The sequence below is a fragment of the Budorcas taxicolor genome, chromosome 5 (assembly GCF_023091745.1).
Source record: "Budorcas taxicolor isolate Tak-1 chromosome 5, Takin1.1, whole genome shotgun sequence".
NCBI classification, from domain to species: Eukaryota; Metazoa; Chordata; class Mammalia; order Artiodactyla; family Bovidae; genus Budorcas; species Budorcas taxicolor.
Genome location: NC_068914.1, coordinates 142,577,854 through 142,601,408, shown reverse-complemented (window position 1 = coordinate 142,601,408; position 23,555 = coordinate 142,577,854). Strand labels below are relative to the sequence as shown.

The 23,555-nt window shown below is 42.9% G+C and overlaps 1 protein-coding gene across 1 annotated transcript in view; it reads right to left on the bottom strand.

Annotated features, from left to right (window-relative positions):
• The window catches only part of STYK1 (serine/threonine/tyrosine kinase 1), a 30,422-nt gene extending 7,132 nt beyond the window's left edge, over positions 1-23,290 (bottom strand). Inside the window, 7 exon segments of the mRNA XM_052641208.1 lie at positions 3,176-3,259; positions 3,803-3,984; positions 8,039-8,305; positions 10,885-11,016; positions 11,681-11,778; positions 12,928-13,029; positions 23,220-23,290. Coding sequence (XP_052497168.1) covers positions 3,176-3,259; positions 3,803-3,984; positions 8,039-8,305; positions 10,885-11,016; positions 11,681-11,778; positions 12,928-13,029; positions 23,220-23,290 — 936 coding nt within the window.
• Between the last annotated feature and the right edge of the window lie 265 nt (positions 23,291-23,555).

The following is a 23,555-nucleotide window of genomic DNA, read 5'->3' as shown; positions in this document are numbered from 1 at the left end:
GGGTAAAAACAATGTTGAGTGGAAAACCCAGAGCACTCACGCCTCCTGCCCCTTAGTTTCCTCTATTATTAACAACTTGCATCACTGTGATACATGTTACAACTGATGAACCTATGCGCTCAGTTGCTCAGTTGTGACTCTTTGCAACTCCATGGACTATAGCCCACCAGGCTCCTCTGTCCATGGGATTTCCCAGACAAAAATACTGGAGTGGTTTGCCATTTCCTCCTCCAGGAGATCTTCCTGATACAGGTAGCAAACCCAAGCCTCTTCTTGCATCTTCTGCATTGGCAGGCAGATTCTTTATGACTGTTCCATTTGGGAAGCCCTATGTGCTTAGTCGCTCAGTTGGGTCCAACTCTTTTTGATTCCATGGACTGTAGCCCTCCAGGCTCCTCTGTCCATGGGATTCTCCAGGCAAGGATACTGGAGTGGGTTGCCATGCCCTCCTCCAGGGGATCTTCCCGACTCAGCAATCAAACCAGGGTCTCCTGCATTGCAGGCAGATTGCTTACCAGCTGAGCTACCAGGGAAGCCCTATACAGGTATACTGTTTTCAACTGGAGTCCAGAGCTTACAAAAGGGTGCACTTTTTGTGTTTACATTCTCTGGGTCTGACATTGATCCATACATTTTTGATACATTGGTATATCCTTTTTATTTCTGAAGACAAATTTATTAGTAAATATACTAGCTTTGCTTTAAACAAACAAACCAAGAATAGCAAACTGAGCAAATAAGCCAAATAATATTCATACTGGGTTTGGAAAATAAAATCTCATATTCTGAATCCAGCCCTGGCCTGATTTCACATTTTTCTGAAACACTGGGCTGGAGGAAGCACAAGCTGGAATCAAGATTGCCGGGAGAAATATCAACAATCTCAGATATGCAGATGACACCACCCTTATGGCAGAAAGTGAAGAAGAACTAAAGAGCCTCTTGATAAAAGTGAAAGAGGAGAGTGAAAAAGTTGGCTTAAAGCTCAACATTCAGAAAACGAAGATCATGGCATCACTTCATGGCAAACAGATGGGGAAACAGTGGAAACAATGGCTGACTATTTTTCTGGGCTCCAAAATGACTGCAGATGGTGACTGCAGCCATGAAATTAAAAGATGCTTACTCCTTGGAAGGAAAGTTATGACCATCCTAGACAGCATATTCAAAAACAGAGAAGTTACTTTGCCAACAAAGGTCCATCTAGCCAAGGCTATGGTTTTTCTAGTAGTCATTTATGGATGTGAGAGTTGGACTATAAAGAAAGCTGAGCACCGAAGAATTGATGCTTTTGAACTTGGTGTTGGAGAAGGCTCTTGAGAGTCCCTTGGACTGCAAGGAGATCCAACCAGTCCATTCTAAAGGAGGTCAGTCCTGGGTGTTCACTGGAAGGACTGATGCTGAAGCTGAAACTCCAATACTTTGGTCACCTGATGGGAAGAGCCAACTCATTGGAAAAGACTCTGATGCTGGGAAAGATTGAAGGCAAAAGGAGAAGAGGGCAGCAGAGGATGAGACGGTTAGATAGCATCACCAACTCAATGGACATGAATCTGAGCAAGCTCTGGGAGATAGTAAAGCATGGGGAAGCCTGCCATGTTGCAGGTCATGGGGTTACAAAGAGTCAGATACAACTTAGTGACTGCACAAAGACAACAATGCATAGCAAAACTGTCACAACAGTAAATTTATATACAATTTTACATCATCTCATTTTGTCCCTAAAGTAACTAGATGGGGTAAGTTAGGGAAGTAGCTTTCCGATAAATCTAAATGATTACACAAGGCCACATAGATATTAAGTGACCAGAGCCAGGTATTCTAATTCATAGAAATATTACAAATTCTACTAATACTTTTTAGTCCAGAAGTAAAAACCCACTCCAGTATTCTTGACTGGAAAATCCCATGAACAGGGGATCCTGAAGGGCTGCAGTCCATGGGGGTCACAAAGTTGGACATGACTGAGGTACTGAGCATACACGCAAATCAGAACTACCTGAAAGCTTTATAAACTCATAAGGTTTTAACTCTGGATTTACTTAACCAAAATATAGGAAAAGGAGCCTGGTATTCCATATTTTTAAGAAGTATCAAAATTATTCCAGCACAGCCAAGAAGGTGTTTGAGAACCACTGCACCTGGATGACATTGATAAGATATGTGGGATCCTAGTTCCCTGGCCAGGGATTAAACTCGTGCCCCTTGCATTAGAAGTGCAGAGTCAACCACCAGACCACTAGGGAAGCCCCTATTTAGGTTAGTTTAAAATAAAGAAATGATCTGATTTTCACCCCTTTCTTATTCCTCCTCTTCCACTTGTTCTTTGTTCCTTTTCAAGTATATGCAATTCCTGTCACGTTCAGTATTACAGCAAGTCTCCTGCCTAACACATTCTGAGCTAGTATTTCTTGTTCTTCAGGTATAAATTATAAACATCCTTCTGGCTCTGTAGCCTTTCACCCATTTGTTTTCTCTTCCCGAATCTTCTACCGATTCATCTTTTCCTCTTTTACATCTGGTAACAGTATACATAGGGAAGGATGAGAACGGGGCAGCAGAGGATGGGGTGACTAGATAGCATCACCAACTCAATAGACATCATTTGAGCAAACTCTGGGAGATAGTGGAAGACAGAGGAGCCTGGCCGGCTACAGTCCAGACAGCTGGAAACAATCAGACACGACTGAGTGAACAACATGTGGACATATAGCTCTTGGCCCTGGTGCTTTTACCTTTAAGACTGAGAAACCTTTCAAAACCCTTCTTGGGACTACCCTGGTGGTCCAGTAGTTAAGATTCTGTGCTTCCCGGGGCACAGGTTTGATCCCTGGTTGGGGAACTAAGATCCTGCATGCCTCATGGTGTGTCCAAAAAAAAAATTATTTTTTAATAAACAATAAAAGAAATAAAACCCTTCCTGTTTCTTCTAGAAACCCTAAATCGACCACTTTCTACCTAGAATGACAAATCCTGAATTACATTATCTAAATAATTTCATAAAGAGAAAACTGAAAACTATTTATCGATGCTTGAGTTTCTGCCCCCTAACTTCCATCAGATTTCGTTTATAATATATACCCCATTTGAGAACATAAATATAAGAAATATGACATTAAATACCAGGCTAACAACAAAGATCACTGCCATCTGTTGTCACTTCTCCAAGCCTTACCAAAGCCAAAAGGACCTGCTTCCCAATGTGATATATTTGTTTCTCTGTGAGGTCATAGGGAAGACCATCCATGGTCATCACATCCTAAAGAGATAAAGAAAAAGGCTTTACATCAAAATGACATGAACAGATCTAAAGGGAAAAATAGGGAAAGAAATATTCTTAAATGCAGTTACTGAAGCTAAGGCAAAGACACAAAAATATAAGGACTTGGGAATTCCTTTGGCAATCCACTGGTTAGGAACCCACACTCTTACTGCAAAGGGGGGCCTGGGTTCGATCCCTTGTCGGGGAGGTTAGCTCCCACTAACCACATGGCACGGCCAAAAATAAATAAATAAAAATTCAAAAACTAAAAAATGTACAAAAGCTAAAAGATTCAAGGAGAGATAGTATGAGAGATTCCCAGGTATGCAGAGGAGTGCCACGATTTACTGGACCAGGAAGACAATAAAGAATGTAGGTGAATAGCAGAATGAAGGAAGAACAGAATTTGTCAGGCTAATTGGTATGTGCACAGCTAATCAACCAGGTCAAGCCTTTCTTCCTAGTCAGGCTAATTGGTATGTGCACAGCTAATTAACCAGGTCAAACCTTTCTTGCTAACACCTCTGCCCCACCACTCACCCGGCGACAGGTCCAGAGAAAGCTGAGCAGGTCTCCCTGGGCCACATCCTCCAGTACCATGTAGAGCGGCAGCCTGTCTGTGCAACAGCCTTCCAGATGTACCAGGTTTTTGTGCTTCCCCAAGTACTGATAGAATTGGATTCGTCCTAAGAAATCCTGCACCTCTTGAAGCCCCGTTGGTTCTGTGGAGGACAGAAGAACCATGGGGAATGAGCAGTCAGAGTGCCAATAAAGTGGGGAGTATGAGGCAGGAAGCAACCTCAGAGATGGTAAATTTCAAGGCCTCAAAAGCGAATGAGCGCACACCAAGAGTAAACAGAAAGGGGATCAATTAGATGATCTTCGATGTCACTTTTCTTTTATCAAAGGTAACATAGAACCACAGTTCTTCAGAACTAGTTAGACTTTCCTCTGCCTAATGGCCAACTGTTCTGCTTACATTAAACTATTATCACACATACTATTTTCTTCTTGTTTAGTCACTAAGTTATGTCTGATTCTTTTGGGACCTCATAGACTGCAGTCAACCAACCTCCTCGGTCTATGGAATTCTGCAGGCAAAAATACTGGAATGGGTTGCCATTTCGTTCTCCAGGGGATCTTCCTGACCTAGGGATCGAACCTGTTTCTCCTGCATTGCAGATGGATTCGTTACTGCTGAGCTACATGGAAGCCCCTGACTATAACATCAGCTAAGTTGCTCAGTCATGTCCAACTCTGCGACCCCATGAATCAGAGCACACCAGGCCTCCCTGTCCATCACCAACTCCCGGAGTTCACTCAAACTCACGTCCATCGAGTCGGTGATGCCATCCAGCCATCTCATCCTCTGTCATCCCTTTCTCCTCCTGCCCCCAAACCCTCCCAGCATCAGGGTCTTTTCCAATGGGTCAACTCTTCTCATGAGGTGGCCAAAGGACTGGAGTTTCAGTGTCAGCATTAGTCCTTCCAATGAACACCCAGGACTAATCTCCTTTAGGAAGGACTGGTTGGATCTCCTTGCAGTCCAAGGGACTCTCAACAGTCTTCTCCAACACCAAGTTTAAAACCATCAATTCTTCGGCACTCAGCTTTATTCACAGTCCAACTCTCACATCCATACATGACCACTGGAAAAACCATAGCCTTGACTAGACGGACCTTTGTTGGCAAAGTAACGTCTCTGCTTTTGAATATGCTATCTAGGTTGGTCATAACTTTTCTTTCAAGGAGTAAGCGTCTTTTAATTTCATGGCTGCAGTCACCATCTGCAGTGATTTTGGAGCCCAGAAAAATAAAGTTTGACACTATTTCCACTATTTCCCCATCTATTTGCCATGAAGTGATGGGACCAGATGCCATGATCTTCGTTTTCTGAATGTTGAGCTTTAAGCCAACTTTTTCACTCTCCTCTTTCACTTTTATCAAGAGGCTCTTTAGTTCTTCTTCACTTTCTGCCATAAGGGTGGTGTCATCTGCATATCTGAGGTTATTGATATTTCTCCTGGCAATCTTGATTCCAGCTTGTGCTTCCTCCAGCCCAGCATTTCTCATGATATACTCTTCATAGAAGTTAAATAAGCAGGGTGACAATATACAGCCTTGACGGACTCCTTTTCTTATTTGGAACCAGTCTGTTGTTCCATGTCCAGTTCTAACTGTTGCTTCCTGACTTGCATATAGGTCTCTCAGGAGGCAGGGTAGGTGGTCTGGTATTCCCATCTCTTTCAGAATTTTCCACAATTTATTGTGATCCACACAGTCAAAGGCTTTGGCATAGTCAATAGAGCAGAAATAGATGTTTTTCTGGAACTCTCTTGTTTTTTCAATGATCCAGCGGATGTTGGCAATTTGATCCCTGGTTCCTCTGCCTTTTCTAAATCCAGCTTGAACATCTGGAAGTTCACAGTTCACGTACTACTGGGTCCTGGCTTGGAGAATTTTGAACATTACTTTACTATCATGTGAGATGAGTGCAATTGTGTGGTAGTTTGAGCATTCTTTGTCATTGCCTTTCTTTGGTACTGGAATGAAAACCGACCATTTCCAGTCCTGTGGCTACTGCTGAATTTTCCAAATTTGCTGGCATATTGAGTACAGCACTTTCACAGCATCATCTTTCAGGATTTGAAAGAGCTCAACTGGAATTCCATCACCTCCTCTAGCTTTGTTTGTAGTGATGCTTTCTAAGGCTCACTTGACTTCACATTCCAGGAAGTCTGGCTCTAGGTGAGTGATCACACCATCATGATTATCTTGGTTATGAAGTTCTTTTTTGTGCAGTTCTTCTGTGTATTCTTGCCACCTCTATTTAGTATCTTCTGCTTCTGTTAGGTCCATACCATTTCTGTCCTTTATCGAGCCCATCTTTGCATGAAATGTTCCCTTGGTATCTCTAATTTTCTTGAAGAGATCCCTAGTCTTTCCCATTCTGTTGTTTTCCTCTACTTCTTTGCATTGATCACTGAGGAAGGCTTTCTTATCTCTCCTTGCTATTGTTCGGAACTCTGCATTCAGATGCTTATATCTTTCCTTTTCTCCTTGGCTTTTCGCTTCTCTCCTTTTCACAGCTATTTTTATGGCCTCCTCAGACAGCCATTTTACTTTTTTGCATTTCTTTTCCATGGGGATGGTCTTGATCCCTGTCTCCTGTACAATGTCAGGAATCTCAGTCCATAGTTCATCAGGCACTGTGTCTATCAGATCTAGTCCCCTCAATCTATTTCTCACTTCCACTGTATAATCATAAGGGATCTGATTTAGGTCATACCTGAATGGTCTAGCGGTTTTCCCCACTTTCTTCAATTTCAGTCTGAATTTGGCAATAAGGAGCTCATGATCTGAGCCACAGTCAGCTCCTTGTCTTGTTTTTGCTGACTGTATAGAGTTTCTCCATCTTTGGCTACAAAGAATATAATCAATCTGATTTCAATGTTGGCCATCTGGTGATGTCCATGTGTAGTCTTCTCTTGTGTTGTTGGAAGAGGCTTTTTTCTATGACTAGTGTGTTCTCTTGGGAAAACTCTATTATCCTTTGCCCTGCTTCATTTTGTACTCCAAGGCCAAACTTCCCTGTTACTCCAGGTGTCTCTTGACTTCCTACTTTTGTATTCCAGTCCCCTATGATAAAAGGGACATCTTTTTTGGGTGTTAGTTCTAAAAAGTCTTGTAGGTCTTCATAGAACCGTTCAACTTCAGCTTCTTCAGTGTTACTGTTTGGGGCATAGGCTTGGATTACCGTGATATTGAATGGTTTGCCTTAGAAACGAAGAGAGGTCATTCTGTCATTTTTGAGATTGCACCAGGTACTGCATTTTGGACTCTTTTGTCGCCCATGATGGCTACTCCATTTCTTCTAAGGGATTCCTGCCTGCAGTAGTAGATATAATGGTCATCTGAGTTAAATTCACCCATTCCAGTCAGTCTAGTTTATGACTATAACCTAGATATTAATATTTTGTTGAAGGAATAGAAAACTAATGGTTGATATATATATAGGTTCAAATTTCATAATTCTCATTTGATGTGTAAAGAATGACTTTCTGACGGAGCTTTACAGATTTGAAGAATAAGGAATCCAAGATGGTGAGCAGGTTACAAATATGTGTGACTATTATACAGATTAAGCTGAGGTGACAATCTACTCCCAAACCTCAATATTCTAACCCAAGAAAAGATCTGTATTCCGCTGCTTTCTTAAAGCACTCTGCTTCTGTTTCGTTTGCTTGTTTTCTTTTGTTTGCTGGAGTAATTGTTTATTGTTTCTTCTGCTTTTAATTACATTCAATAAAAATAGCAATGATAAAAAATGGTATCACACATTAAAATATTATCACTTCTAGACCTTTTGATTATGATTCTTGCTAATCCTATCTTTGTTCTGCTTTATGTATCCATCATTACTGGTCCACATCATGAGTATCAGTCCAAAAGAAAATGAAGTATCTGGAAATGAAATCAAATAGTCAAGAAAAATGAAGAAACAACCTCAAAATCCTCATCCAAGAAATATTCAGTAGGCAAAAAGTTAGTTTTAACAGCCTTGATAGGCAAGGTTGAGCTAGGGAAAAATCCAAAGAAGAACTTTTCTGTTCTTGAATTTTTACTCTCTATTCCCTTCTTATGGTGGGCCAGCTGTGGTCACAACTATCTGCTGATTAACATCCTAATGTCTGAAAATCCTGTTAGCATTCCCTGTTGAGGGTTCACAGTAAAAATGTTAAAAGAGGAAAAGAAGAGCAATACTCCTCCTTTTACCTTTTAAAGTCTTGAGGACCACACTCTTGGGCTTCGCAGGGCTCCCAGTGTGTATTGTGGTGCGATAGATGGCCCCATAGCTACCACTGTGGATTTGCTCCAGAACTTCAGAGAGTTGCTCCCGGGGCACCTGCAGCTTAGCCAGGACTTTTGCAGAGGTTCGCAGAAGGCTTTCCACCGAGGTCTCCTCAAGCGGTACAAACACAGTTCCCCCAGGTCCTGCTGCTTCCTGGCTCAGGTTCCCAGATGGAGGCACGTGGGCAACACCTAAAACAAAGAGGTGACACCAAACAGCTTTTTCCTGGCCCAGGGACTCCAGGAAATCAGAACCTCAAACAAATCAGCAAGAAGTCCCTTCAGAAATGGTCTCTCTTGGGTCAATGTGAGGTACCTTCAGGTGCTTCTCAATGAACCAGCATCAACACAAACCTTGTAGAATATATGCCATAATCCCATTACTTCTAAGGCAACTCAAGATGGACCTCTGAAAACTGGTAAAGACATTTCTGTTCAGTCTTTCTCAGAATTCCAGTTCAGTATGAGTAGAGTCTAGAGACAATTCAAAAAGCTACTGAATACCATGGACACCTAAAGGTGGTGATAACAGTGAAGGGAACTATCATTTTGAGTCAATAAAGTGACTTTCAAGGGTGAAACAGAGGTATGGATAAGTACTCAACTCTAAGCTAAAGTTATTCTTCCCTCAAGTTGTCCCCAAAATCAAATTATTCCACATTTCCCAGAGTCTCAATCAAGAAAGTCTTAGATTTCCCTGGCAGTCCAGTGGTTACAGGCTTCCCTTGTAGCTCAGTCAGTAAAGAATCTGCCTGCAATGCAGGAGACCTGGGTTAGATTCCTGGGTGAGGAAGATCCCCTGGAGAAGGAAATGGCAACCCACTCCAGTATTCTTGCCTGGAAAATCCCATGGACAGAGGAGCCTGATAGGCTACATACAGTCCATGGAGTTGCAAAGAGTGGGACACGAGTTAGCGACTAAACAACAACAACATTGAAATCGGTGAGCCTGGAACCAGGTGAGATAATAAGAGGGTTATAGGAGATGAGGCCAGAGAAGACTCTGATCATGTTAGGCCACTGAAAGAATTTAATCTATTTTTCATTCTAAGATGAGAAGCTACTGGAGGTTTCATGCGGAGAATTAACAGGGCTCACTTAGGCCTTAAAAGAATCATTCCACTGCTCTGAGGAGAACAGACCGTGAAAGCATACAGGCAGAAGCAGGGAAACTAGATCACGGTGTATTACAATTTTTTATGAGAGGTGAGGGTGACTTGAGTCTATTTTGAAAGTTCAGTTAAACAGGATTTGCTAATAGATTGGACACAGAATGTGAGAGAAAGAGGAGGCAAGGACATGTTCAGATTTCATTTAGACTTCATTTTACATTGAACACATAGCGAGCTGGGCTTGCCGTTTATTATGACAGGGAAGACTATGATGAGGAAATTGTGAGGGAATTTCAGGACTTCTGTTTCACATATGCTATATATTTTAACTGTGGTGCTGGAGAAGACTCTTGAGAGTCCCTTGGACTGCAAGGAGATCAAATCAATTAATCCTAAAGGAAATCAATCCTGAATATTCATTGGAAGGACTGTTGCTGAAGCTGAAGCTCCAATTCTTTGGCCACTTGATACTAACAGCTGACTCATTGGAAAAGACCCTGATGCTGGGAAAGATTAAATGCAAAAGGAGGAAGGGTTGACAGAAGATGAGATGGTTAGATAGCATCACCAACTTAATGGACATAAACTTGAGCAGACTTGAGGAGATAGGAGAGGACTGGGAAGCCTGGTGTGCTGCAGTCCATGGGGTCACAAAAAGTTGGACATGACTTAAGTGACTCAACAACAACAACAACAACAAATAAGAAAATTAGGATACAATTTACAGAAGGAGAAGGGATCCACCACTCTAGAGATTCATATTGCTGTCAGGATTTTTTTCTCTTCTTTTTTCTCTGAGTTTTCCATTCAAACTGACTCTCTTTCATCATATGCTCAGTGATATTCCAGAATAGCATGTTATCATCTCCTACCTTGTGCTTCAAAGACTATTATGGGACTTCCCTGGTGGTCCAGTGTTTAAGAATTCGCCTACCAATGGAGGGGATATGGGATCAGTCCCTGATCCAGGAAGATTCCACATGTCACAGGGCAACTAAGCCCGTGCACCACAACTTCTGAGACTGAGTGCCCTACAGCCCATGTTCCACAACAAGAGAAGCCACCAGAGTAAGTCCATGCACCACAACGAATGGTAACCCTTGCTGGCCAAAACTAGAGAAAGCCAGGAGCAGCAGTGAAGACCAGAACAACTGTAAATAAATAAATTTTTTTAAATCATCAAGGAAAAAAAAACTATTATTAAGGCTACTCCTTTACATCACAAATTCCAGAAGCACAAAATAGAGGTGGAATGTATTATAGAGTAAAATGTCATCCTTTGAAGCTCATTACAAAGCCTTTGGCTTTATCCCCAGGCTTCCTCCCCAGTCCTTAGACACTCACATGGCCAAAGATTTAATGGTGCAATAGGACAAAGAAAACAGAAAGAGGTTACATGAGGCTTCTCTTGCCTTCTCTTCTTTCAGCTAACAAGAAATTCTGAAATTTCTTGTTATATGAGTATAAGAAGTTCATATATTGAATTTCAACTCATGACATTCCTAAGAAAGGCTCGCCTGTTGCTCTCAACTCCACAGGAGGGGACCCATACCCTCTATCTCATCAGAGTCCTTGAGATTTGAGCTCACTGAAGCTTGGGTCTTCTTTCCTACCATCTCCATCTTTCCCAAGTCACTGCCCAGCCTGTTTGAATCTTACCTCGAGGTCCTGGAGACTGTTGGGCTCTCTGTCCTCTGATAAAAAGCCACAGGATGACACCAAGGAGGATGAAGAAGATACCAACTAGCAGGGTTGGGATGATGATGATTTCATACTGCTGCTCCCGGATAACTAGGTAGGAGATCAAGCAAGAAGAGATTGAAGAAGCCCCCTAACTGGACTCCCCCTCCCCTGAGTCTTCAGCTCACTGTATGTGACATGATTATCTTTTCCTTCCGATCCGTCTACCGTAATTAAGATCAGCTCCCTGATCTGAATCCCTATGCCCCTGTTTCTCAGCCCAGCAAGTATACCCTGTGCCTCCTCTCTCATTTTTCCTGCTGAGATGAAAATGCAGTACATCGTTATCTCCAATTGCCACTCTCCCCCACCCTGCCCGCCTCCTTCAAAGAAAATGCTCCCTAGCACCAATTCCTTTCTCACCACTCTCTTCATTTTATTAGAAATCAAATGATCTTTCTTCCAGAATCTCTTCAGATCTTGTGCATGCAGGCTAAGTCACTTTAGTTGTGTCTGACTCTGTGCGACCCTATGGACTGTAGCCCACCAGGCTCCTCTGTCCATGGGATTCTCCAGGCAAGAATACTGGAGTGGGTTTGTCATGCCCTTCTCAAGGGAATCTTCCCAACCCGGGGATCAAACCTGTGTCTCTCAGGTCTCCTGCCTTGGTTTGTTTACCTCTAGCGCCACCTGGGAAGCCTTGTTCTGAAGCCCTCTTCAGATGTTAATCTCCATCAAAAATCAGAGGGCGGATCTCTGTATCACTTGTACTTACTACACAACTTGTCACTGAGACTGCATTCCAACAGCATCCGCATCACAACGCAGTGGTCCACTCCAGCGCTTGACCCCTTGAGGATGCACAGGGCACCACTGAGAATGATTCCCAAGGATTGAGTTGTTTTGACAAAAATAAAATGGAGCACACACAGAACTTTAAAACACCTCTCCAGATCACTGGTTATTAAGTATTGGGCCACCTGGAACTCTCTGAGCCACCAATTCATCTCTATCTATCTATCTGATATTCAAACGGGAAGAAATTGTTTCTTCCTGCCATTTTCATTTTATACAGCTAATCCAGCCTTGATCTGGTCTGATCCGTTCGTGCCGTTGTTTCTCAAATTATTTTAAAGCCTCCCCTCCTGCTCTACTCTCCCGCTCTGATGATCAAGTTCACAAATGATGTAACATTGCGGTTCATGGGAACAGATATGGGAAAGATTTATCTCCCTAGCAGTCCTTAAGCAGGTCTAATTTTCTTTTTCTGTGTATCTCCTAATTTTTTAAACAAAACACTTAATTTCATGTTTACACAAACCTAATTCAGACCATGAACAAATAGTTGGTGGATTTCAAGAGAGATGAGTTATACACTTGCTTTCCTTCTCTGACATACCCCTTCACTGCATTCTCACTACTAATGAGCAGATAGCAGCTGTGAATAAAACTATTTAGCTTTGCAGCTCTTGAAGCTTCCTCTGTTCTTCATATAAATATAGACGCAGACACTCACTCTTACCAGGGTATGGGTTAAAGAAAGTGTCAGTGCTAAGCTCTCTTCTCTCTCTCTCTTTTTTTTAAACAAAAAGGAAATATATTCATGATTCAAAAATAAAACTACAAAATGGTATACCATGAAAATCTTTTTTCTACCCCATCTTTCTCCATCTATCCAGTTCCCAATTCCCCTTCAAGTAGACTATAGTTACCAGTTTCTTGTTAACCTGGCCAGAGATTCTTTATATGGTTATACTCTACACAATCAGCATATGCTCTGTTTAGTCGCTTAGTCGTTTCCAACTCTTTGTGACCCCATGGATTGTAGCCTGCCAGGCTCCTCTGTTCAAGAAGATTCTCCAGGCAAGAATACTGGAGTGGGTTGCCATGCCCTCCTCCAGAGGATCTTCCCGACCCAGGGATCGAACCCACTTCTCTTACATCTCCTGCATTAGCAGGTGGGTTCTTTACTTCTAGTGCCATCTAGGAAACCCTATTATTGATACTAATAACCACTAATACCTAATTGAGGCAGAGTGTCTCAGTTCTGGAAACACATATGCAAAGAAACCTCCCAGCCAGTTGAATCTTCTTTTCATTCTTCCTGGAGCTCCATGAGTTTGTCTGAGGGAATGAAAATTAAACAATTTCCTTACAACTCAGAAGGCAGACAGGTGTGTGACTGGTTGACAGAAGCCTAAGTCAACAGAGGAGTAGCCAGGAGGAACATCCCAGAGAGAAAAGGAAAGTTTGACTGTCTTATCTGTGGGTTTGCACATAGCGAGGTATCTATGAAGTTAATGAATTGTAAGATAGCAAAGTCCCTCTGATCTAGTTTGTGAGGCAAAAAGGCAAGTTGAGAGTTCCCACAATTCCACAAGACCACATGAAAGGGAAAACACTCTGTAAGAAACAGCAAGCCTTGAAAAAGGATGGAGAGAACAAGGTCCTAAAAATAAAACGTTAGCTCAGCCAGGACAATCAAACATAATTTGAAAACGTCATTCTGATTCTTATTTTCCTTTCCACTTACTTCCTTTTTGGAGCATTATCAGAGGTAATTATTTTTATTCAGGGAGCAGCCAGTTAAACGAGTTTGACTCTAGGAAGTCAGTCCTGTGAGTACCTCTCTTACCACGCACAGGAGAAAGAAAGGGGCAGGTGACAGCCAGCTCCAGCTCGTGAGCTCTGCCCAGAAACCAAACTACACACCCACTGACACATACTTGAGCACAAAACAGAAAGTCCTGTGTAAGTGTCCCCATATAGAGTTGCTCAGGGTGGAAACCCCCAGTGACAACACATAGCCACGCACACCTATGTCCAAAGACCCAAGTCCATGCTCAAACCCTTTCACTTAGACGTCACACTTATACAGAGCATTCACCTTTGGATGCAACGTGACCTTCTATTTCATTTCCAGAGCAAGGTTCTCATGATCAGTTTTATTTGATCAGCCCTTTGTGGGCTTCCCTGGGGGCTTAGAGGTTAAAGCATCTGCCTGCAATGCGGGAGACCTGGGTTCATTCCCTGGATCAGGAAGATCCCCTGGAGAAGGAAACAGCAACCCACTCCAGTATTCTTGCCTGGAGAATCCCTTGGACACAGAAGCCTGGCAGGCTATAGTTGATGGGGTCACAAAGAGTTGGACACAACTGAGTGACTTAGTCCAGCACACACAGCACAGAATTCAAAGACACGGCTTAATAACAGGTAGCAATCTGATGAAACTGGACACTGGAGCAAGGAGATAAACTTACATTCTGTTGTTGTTTAGTCGCTAAGTCATGTCTGATTCTTTGAGCCCTCCAGGCTCCTCTTTCCATGGGAATTTCCCAGGCAAGAATACTGGAATGGTTTGCCATTTCCTTCTCCAGAGGATCATCCTCACCCAGGGATTGAACCTGCATCTCCTTCATTGGCAGGCAGATACTTTAACAGTCAGCCATCATGGAAGTCCAATAGGATATATAGAGAAAGATACATATACATATATATGTATATATGTATATATATTAGATCATGGGAAAGAGCACCTACTTGGATTCCCTTCAGTGACTCCCTTCAGTTACCTTTTACTTAAAGGTCTATCCATTTTGTTGCAAGTGGTGGAATTTCATTCTTTTTAACGGTTGAGTAATTATTTTATTGAAGATATATAAGCATGTGTTTCTGCAAATAAAGTACCCTTGTTTCACACGAGACTTGGGTCCCTCACATCCTTCTTTTCATCGACTCCAGTCCCCAGGTCCTGGTCTGTAAAGACCATAACAAAATAGGAATTGGCTCACAAGGCTCTGGAGGCTGAGAAGTCCTACAATCTGCCACCTGCAAGTTGAAAACCAGGAAATCTGAGACCATAATTCAACCTGAAGCTGGAGGCCAGTAAACAGGGGTTACAGGGTCTGAACTCCAGATTCTCCTTATGCCAGCATCGCATGGTCTTAATCACTGAAGCTTTGTAGTATGTTTTAAAATAATTAAGTTGTGGGGATTCCCTGATGGTCCAGGAGTTAAGACTCAGCATTTTCACTGCTAAGGGTCTGGAGTCAATCCCTAGTCGGGAAACTAAGATCCTATAAGCTGCTCAATGTGGCCTCCCCTCAAAAAAAAAAATTCAAATTATTAACTGAGTCCTACAGCTTTGTTCTCTTTTTGAAGATTGCTCTGGATACTTTCAATCCCTTGTGTTTCTATTTAAATGAATTTTAGAATCAACCTGACCATCCCTAAAAAAAAAAGGCCATCTGGAATTTTGGCAGAGACTACATTGACTGTATCTATCAACTTGGGAAGATTGTCATCTTAACAATATTAAGTCTTCCTCCTTCCTATGGGATGTCTTTCCATTTATTCTGTTCTTGCTTCATTCCCTTCAATGATATTTTGGAATTTTCAGTGTACCAGTCTCATTTGCTATCAATAGCATTTACAGTTCCATGGCCTTGAGAGGATAATTAGAATCTGTGTATGACTGGGAGATACCACTGAATGTTCTGTTTCTGAGAAAATCAGTTCTAGAACAGGTTGGACAATACATACCTTCTAGAGGCTGGCCAGACATGCCATATATAAGATAATAGAAGCCCACTACTGATCTTTCATATATCTGGATAATTACACCGACTGTAGAGGACCACTTTCTGTGGCTCTCAATGTTAGAACCCACTTTCTTTCTTTTTTTTTTGACTGTCCTGAGTTGGTGTAAATCTCTTAGGATGCCATGAATTGGTGGGACTAGAGAGGGTATCCGAAGAATCATACCTCTAAATTCCTACCTAAAGGGACTTAAGAGCACCTTCCAATGCAGGGGGTGCAGGTTCGTTCCCTGGTCAGAGAGCTGGATCCCACATGCCACAACTAAGTTTCCTTGCCACAACTAAAAGTTTCATGTGCCACAACTTGGTGACGTTGGTGAAGACCTGGTGAAGCCAAATAAACAAACAAATATTTTTTAAATGAATAAATAAATTGCTTTCCAGATGTTTGTACAATAAGCTCTTTACAATGATTACACTTTGGCCAGAGAAATATATACTATACCAAATAAATGTATATAATTTTTAAAGAATGTACACCTGGTATATACATATATCCATGAAAGCCTACAGGAAACCTTACCACATAGAGCCTACCAAAGCACTCAGATCATAAAATTCTTATATTCACTTGTAACAATAATATTTCTCTCTACATCATTTTTGTCTCTGCCATTCTCTCTGAATACTAATATATAAATTCCCTGGTGGTTCAGTGGTAAAGAATCTGCTTGCCAGTGCAAGAGATGCAGTTTCGATCCCAGGGTTGAGAAGACCCCATGAAGAAAGAAATGGCAACCCACTCCAGTATTCTTGCCTGGAGAATCCCATGGACAGAGGAGCCTGGTGGGCTACAGTCCATGGGGCCACAAAGAGTGAGAAACAACTTAGCGACTAAACAATATTCAATGATCACCTGACCGCTTGCCCATTCTGTGTCAAGCTAAGAAGAGGTACAAAACCTCCTGGGATGACCCTTCCTATGGGTCCAATACTAACCCACGTGACTATTAGAAGAATGTTCTAAATCTGTGACCAAACTCTGTCTTCTTCAACTATATCTCACTATGATAAAAAATGTTGGCTACTTCTTCTCTTAATTGGACTGTAAAATCCTTAGGGATATAAAACACACCTATATGTCTTATGCTTTCATGCCATTGCCTCTCAAATTATTTTTAAAGGCTCCCTTCCCATCCACGACTCCAGCTCCAGGGCTCTAGTAAATGTTGACAGCACCCGTCTGAACAACAGTGGTCAGTGGTTTATGGGGGAAAACTCTACCTCCCCTACAGTCCTTGAAAGTCAAAGTGTTGGTCACTCAGTCGTGTCCGACTCTTTGTGACCCCATGAACTATAGCCTGCCACCCTCCACTGTCCATGGAATTCTCCAGGCACGAATACTGTAATAGGTTAAGCTGGTCTAGTTTTCTTTGACTGTTTCTCATTTCTTTTCTAAACAAAACATTTAATTTCATTTTAAATATTTATTTATTTGGCTGCTCCAGGTCTTAGTTGTGGCACTCTGGATCTTTCTTTGTGGCATGTGGGATCTAGTTCCCTGACCAGGGATCAAACCTGGACCCCCTGCATTGGGAATGCTGAGTCTTAGCCACTGGACCACCAGGGAAATCCCTAACTTCATTTTTATACAAAGTAATTCAGACAATGAATAAAGAGCTGGAAGACTTCAAGCTCTCTCTTCAGTGCCATGTATTGCTAAATGCAGGGCATTGGAATCAAGAATCCAGTGAGGCTGTGAAACTGTTAATTCTGATAACTGTATTTGATGATTGGAAAATATGTACATAGCCTACCTACAGTTTATACATACCTATGGTGCCAAATCTCCCAGGCAGGACTCTAATCAAAACAACATTACTGCTTTTGTGGTTATCCTTCCTTGTTTTTTCTCTTTTCATTTACTTCTGAATTTCTATTAGCATATTAAAAAATGTAGTTTGGGACTTCCTTGGGGGTCCAGTGGTTAAGAATCCACTTCCACCATGGGGAGTGGGAAGGGGGGTAGGGAGGGAGCTTCCCTCATGGCTCAGTGATAAAGCACCTGCTGCCAAAGCAGGAGACGCTGGTTTGATCCTATAGGATCTTATGGAGCCTGTCCCCTACTGGGAGCTGCAACTGCTGAGCCCACACACCTAGAGTCTGTGCTCTGCAACAAGAGAAGCCACCACAACGAGAAAGAAGCCCACACACCGTGGCTAAGGAGTGGCCCCTACTTGCCGCAACTGGAGAAAAGCCTGCACAGCACAAAGACCCAACACAGTCAAAAATACATACATTCCTTAAATTATTTTTTAACAAATCTATCTTCTAACGCAGAAGACACCAGTTTGATCCCTGGTCTGCGAACTAAGATCCCATATGCTGTGTGAAATGGCCAAAAAAAAAAAAAAAAAAAATTCCCCCCTTGAAGGGAAAATCTTTCCCTCCAAAGTTTTTCCTTGAAAGGAAAAATTTTCCCTCCTCTAAAGGGAGGAATAGAGCTATGAAGAAGGAGATACAAATAGGAAGAGAATAAGAGTAAAATGGGAAGTGAAATCCACCCCCAAATGTGTGCAAGACTATAGTCTAGAGACCATAAAAGTTAATAATCACAACTGATATTGAACTAAACATTCATATTAATTCTCCCAACTCATACACACTTATAATCCAAGTACAGTGCATATCTGTTTTATTACACGCAGAGACAGTTTATTTGCAACAATAACACAACTCTCACTGGTGACATTTCTGTTCAGTTAGTACAGTAATGTCACAGATACAATCAGCAGTTCACTCATGAATGTCCAGAAGAAACTCTTCTTACCAAAAATATATCTACGAATAAAACTTTAAAAATTCAACACATGCTTCTGTACTCTGTCTGCCTACATGTTGTGAGAAATTCCTTAACAGACTGTATGACACTTGGTTCCACCTCATAAGGGGTTAAATCTGTTACGCCAGCCTCGCCCTCAAGCTTACCACCCGCATTTCAACACAAGTGGATCTGCCAATCACATTCTTTCCATACAGACAAGTGACCTGTGGCCTATAGACGAGTGACCGCACTGAGTTAAGGGTGTTATTAACAATTGTAGGCTATGGGGCAGAAGGTGTGTGTGCAGGCTAAGTCACTTCAGTTGTATCAGACTCTGTGAGCTTATGGACTATAGCCCACCCGGCTCCTCTATCCATGGGATTTCCTTGGCAAGAATACTGGAGTGGGTTGCCATGCCCTCCTCCAGACGGTCTTCCCAACCCAGAGACAGAACTCAATCTCTTTTGTCTCTTGCACTGGCAGATGAGTTCTTTACCAATAGTGCCACCTGTGACGGCAAGGGCCAGAAGGCAAAAAGATCCAAAGTGAGGAAGATAAAACATATGGAGATGACGCCCTGAGATGGGGACCATATGCCTTCTGGTTCAGTCGTTCAGCCTTCCTGTCTCTTCCGCATCACCCTCACCCCAAAATAATTCACTTAATAAATAGAGTGACCACGTTAAGTTGAAATCAAGACAGAAGAGAACTGCTCAAATCTAGAGGATTCCAGAGTTACTTTATCTTCCTGCTGACTTTAACTGAGCAGTCCTTCCTGTTTTCAGGGCCAATAAGCATACTGATGGAGTACAAAGGGCATGTATCAGGCTAGGCACTTTCACACTAGGAGGAAACTGAAGTTCAGAGAGATTAAGTTCTGAATTAGCCTGGGTTAAATACAAAAAAAAAAAAAGAGCAAGTAAGTAAACTTCCAAGAAAGGTTTTGTATGTAGTTGTTGTTGTTGTTGTTGTTTTCCTTTTGGCCATGCTGCTTGCAGGATCTTAGTTCCCAGACCAAGGATGGAACCCACACCCCCTCAGCAGTGAAAGTGCAGAGCTCTAACCACTGGACCACCAGGGAATTCCCCAGGCCCCAACCCTTTACTACAAACCCAGTGTTCTTTAACTTGCTTCATGACACATATGTCCTTGTCACTCAAATGGACAAGACACATAGTATCATGAAGGAGTTATGTCAAAATCCAAAGCAATCACGGAAACCACAATGCTGAAACTAAATTTCACCAACAAATACACCCTAAGTTGGAAAGCATGTGTGAGCAGAATCTTCCTCTGTGTTCTTCCCTGTTACCTAGGAGCATGTCTGCATGTCTGTCTTCAGAATGCATTTGGAAAATAACTATAAATCAGAATTTGCTTCCTCGGTCCAAGCCATTTCCCAGGCAAGAGTACTGGAGTGGGTTGTCATTTCCTTCTCTAGGGGATCTTCCCAACCCAGGGAATCAAACCCAGGTCTCTTGCATTGCAGGCCGATTCTTTGCCATCTGAGTCACCAGAGAAGCCCAAATTTGCTTCCAGTAATCACCAAATGATGGAATCCGGGATCACTTGCTTTGTTTGTTCATTTTCCTGGATCTGAGCCCAAGCCTATTTCTATCTTCCGTTTTAGGGAGAAGGACCTGAATTCAGACTTCCATTGTGAGCCCCGGAGGGGTTGGGGTAGGGAGTGAGGAAGGGGCCAGAACCCCAAGGGGACACAGCATACAAATCATTCAAGACTTCAAGATGCCCTGCCAGGTATCAGAGAACCTCAGGCTCCATCACTCTCCTGACGCCCACTCCAGAGAGGATGAATGGACAGAAGAGCTCACTGAGCAGTGGCTCTCTTTAAGCCTCAAGACTTGCACAGATAACCCACCCCTCTGCCCAGTGATATCTCCTGGTGATGAGGTGGAGAGCAGAGGAGTTACCACCAACCACATCATTCACCCTCCGGTTCTTTTCAGATAGGAAGGATTGTGACTCTTCTCATCTCCACCCTCCGCCTAGAGACCTGGGGCTTGAAATGCCCTTTGAACCGTGAAAAAAAAAAAAAAAAAAAAGAGGCTTCATCATGCTGCCTGAAAGGCCTGACCACATTCAAACAAATTCTTTTTACAGTAAGATAGAGCATTATCAGCTTTTCTTGCTTCCTTTAAGTCTGGACTTTTCACCTCTTTGGGAATTCCTGAAATACATGTGATATACAGTAGAGATGAGAAGTTCTAAACTTTATCTTGGCTCCTCCTGAAACCTCCCTCCATAGGGGAAGAAATGGAATCCAAGACAGGGAGCCCTGGGACACCTAGGGAAATCAAACAGCATCAAACTTAAAATATCATTACCAACAAGAACACATTTTATGTCCTTTCAAGTGTTCTATAAATTCAAGAGGTTTTTATTATAATTATCATTTTACTTATGACATTCCTGATTTCATAACCCTCCATCTACTACATGCAAACCTCAAAAGTCCAAAAATAATATATCTTAAAATATATGCTGGCTATTTTCTCTTCCTGGGATTACTGATGTTGTTCGGATGCTAAATCGTGCCCTGCTCTTTGAGATCCCATGGATTAAAGCCTGCCAGGTTCCTCTGTCCATGGGATTCCTGAGGCAAGAATACTGGAGTGGGTTGCCTTTTCGAGGGGATCTTCCCGAGCCAGGGGTTGAACCAGCATTTTCTGCACTGCAGGCAGATTCTTTAATGCTGCACCCCAAGCACAGAATAAGGGTTACTGATAAGAAAGAAGAGCCAAGAACACACAACCACCGCCTGCTCTCAGCACAGAGCTACCTCTGACCCATCCGTGTTCACTTTTTCCTACCTGATGGACACACCAAAGACGTCTATACCTGCTGCTGTGGGCTTGTTTCACACGCCTGGCTTCCACCGCTATCAGTCACACTGCATTTCCAAGGACCAGTCCCCACTTAGCTGTTCACCCTGCTTGGCTTTTCCTTTTAAAAAAGGGGCTCCCGGGTGTCAACTACAAATTGGCACTTACCAAGAGCGCTGCCAACGACTGAACAACAAGGCATTTGCCGTCTGCCTCTACGGAGACTGAAGCCCATGCTGCTATAGGTGCTGACCTTCACCAACCCCTGAGGGAGTTAGGGTGGAGGGAGGCACTCTGTGCTCCAGGGAATCTGGTGGGACAGGTCTTTAGATAGTTGGATGCTTTTAGGAACAGATTTTATGATCTCAATCCTTGCATCTCCTCATATCTAGAAGTGAAGTGAAGTGAAGTCGCTCAGTCGTGTCCTACTCTTTGTGACCCTGTGGACTGCAGCCCACCAGGCTCCTCTGTCCATGGGATTCTCCAGGCAAGAATACTGGAGTGGGTAGCCATTTCCTTCTCCAGGGGAACTTCCCAACCCAGGGATCAAACCCAGGCCTCCCGCATTGAAGGCAGACACTTTAACCTCTGAGACACCAGGGAAGCCCTCATATCTAGAGGAATACTAAATCCCTTCAGGGTGACATCAGATCCTCATGACTAACAAAAAACCTTTTGTAAAAGGAGTGCTTCATGGTATTGAACTCCCCCTTCACCAAAACCTTATATATTTACTTTCTCCCACTGCTGCTTTCGAGCAGTCTGAGATGCTGCCTCCCGGGCTGCAGTCCTCATTTTGCCCCAATAAAACTTAACTTACAGCTCTCAAGTTGTATATCTTTTTTTTTAGTCGACATGGAACTTTAAATATCTTTTGGCAGTTTCCCCCCATAAGCAAGGAGATCTGTTTTGTTGTCCTATCTTTCTAGCCCACAGCCCTCTGCAGAGAAAAAAGCAGAAAAAAATGCAGTCTACAAGATTGCAGGAACACACACACACACGTACAGTTTCTCATTCTCTAATAAATGAGTCCCAGACCCAGGCAGGCACAATCAGGGAGTCAGCTCAGCTGCGTTGTAACCTAAATGCTGTGTCACATGGGGTGTGTCCCCCTAAGGACTCTAGACATAGAAGGGAATTTCAGGGAAACAATAACAAAGGCCTGGCAAGATGAAATAGGCACCTGTGGGAAAACATCACTGTCTCATTCTGCAAGGAAACCCAACCAGTCCATCCTAAAGGAAATCAGTCCTGAATATTCATTGGAAGGACTGATGCTGAAGCTGATACTCCAGTACTTTGGCCACCTGATGCGAAGAACTGACACACTGGAAAAGACCCTGATGCCGGGAAAGATTGAAGGTGGCGGGAGAAGGGGATGACAGAGGATGAGATGCTTGGATGGGGAGCATCAGCACTGACCCTGGTGCTATGATTACAGAGGCAGAGGTTTTAATTTCTAGTTCTGTGTTGGTGACTCACTGAGCATATCGCCTGACCTTGTCATTCCTTCTCATCCTAATTTGGGACCAGGACACCTGCTTCTCTCCTCGGGGCAGTAAAGAATTACAGACAGCAGGAGGATGTGAATGACACCAGAAAAGGGGCAGGCCAGCCAAGAAGTCCACACACATAGTCTCTCCCCCTCAACTCTAATTCCGAAGGCTCGCTTGCAACTGCATCTTGCGACCCACATCACGGTAGCCCCACCAGTTTTCATTTCTGTCCCTACCTCTGCCTGTAATTCCCTATGGGGTAATCAGAAAGATCTACCCCAGTGGCTCCATGGTCGGGAGCCATGGTCAATCTCTGGGCTGGGAAGATCCCCTGGAGACAGGAATAGCAACCCTCCAGTATTCTTGCCTAAGAAATCCCATAGATTGAGGAACCTAGTGGGCCACAGTCCGAATTGCTTGCTGATGGCATTATGTTTTCTACCTGGGAGAAAGCTAAGTTGGAACTTTTGGAAACAAAGTTAATACATCATCTGCATCCAACTGTGGCAAGTAGAAGGAACACGGGGACCAAGGTCAGGGATGCAGGATAGATTTATCTCAATCTTTTAATGTCTTGGTTTTCTAATCTTTAATCTGAGATTATCATGAGCACGTACCTCAGAGGATTCTAGTGAGAATTAATGAGAATGTGAAAATGTTCTTCAAAGGAACAAACTGTGCCATTTGCAGAAACTAATATGGACCTAGAGACTGTCACACAAAGTGAAGTCAGAAAGAGAAAAATAGCATTGTTTATTAAAGCATATATGTGGAATCTAGAAAAACAGTATAGATGAACATATCTGCAAAGCAGAAATAGAGACACGGACATAGAGAAAAAACGGACTCCGGGCAGGGTTGGGGGTGAGGTGGGGCCGGTGGGTGGGAAGGGCTGGGATGAATTGGGAAATTGAGACTGACTTATATAAGGAGCCTGGTAGGCTACAGT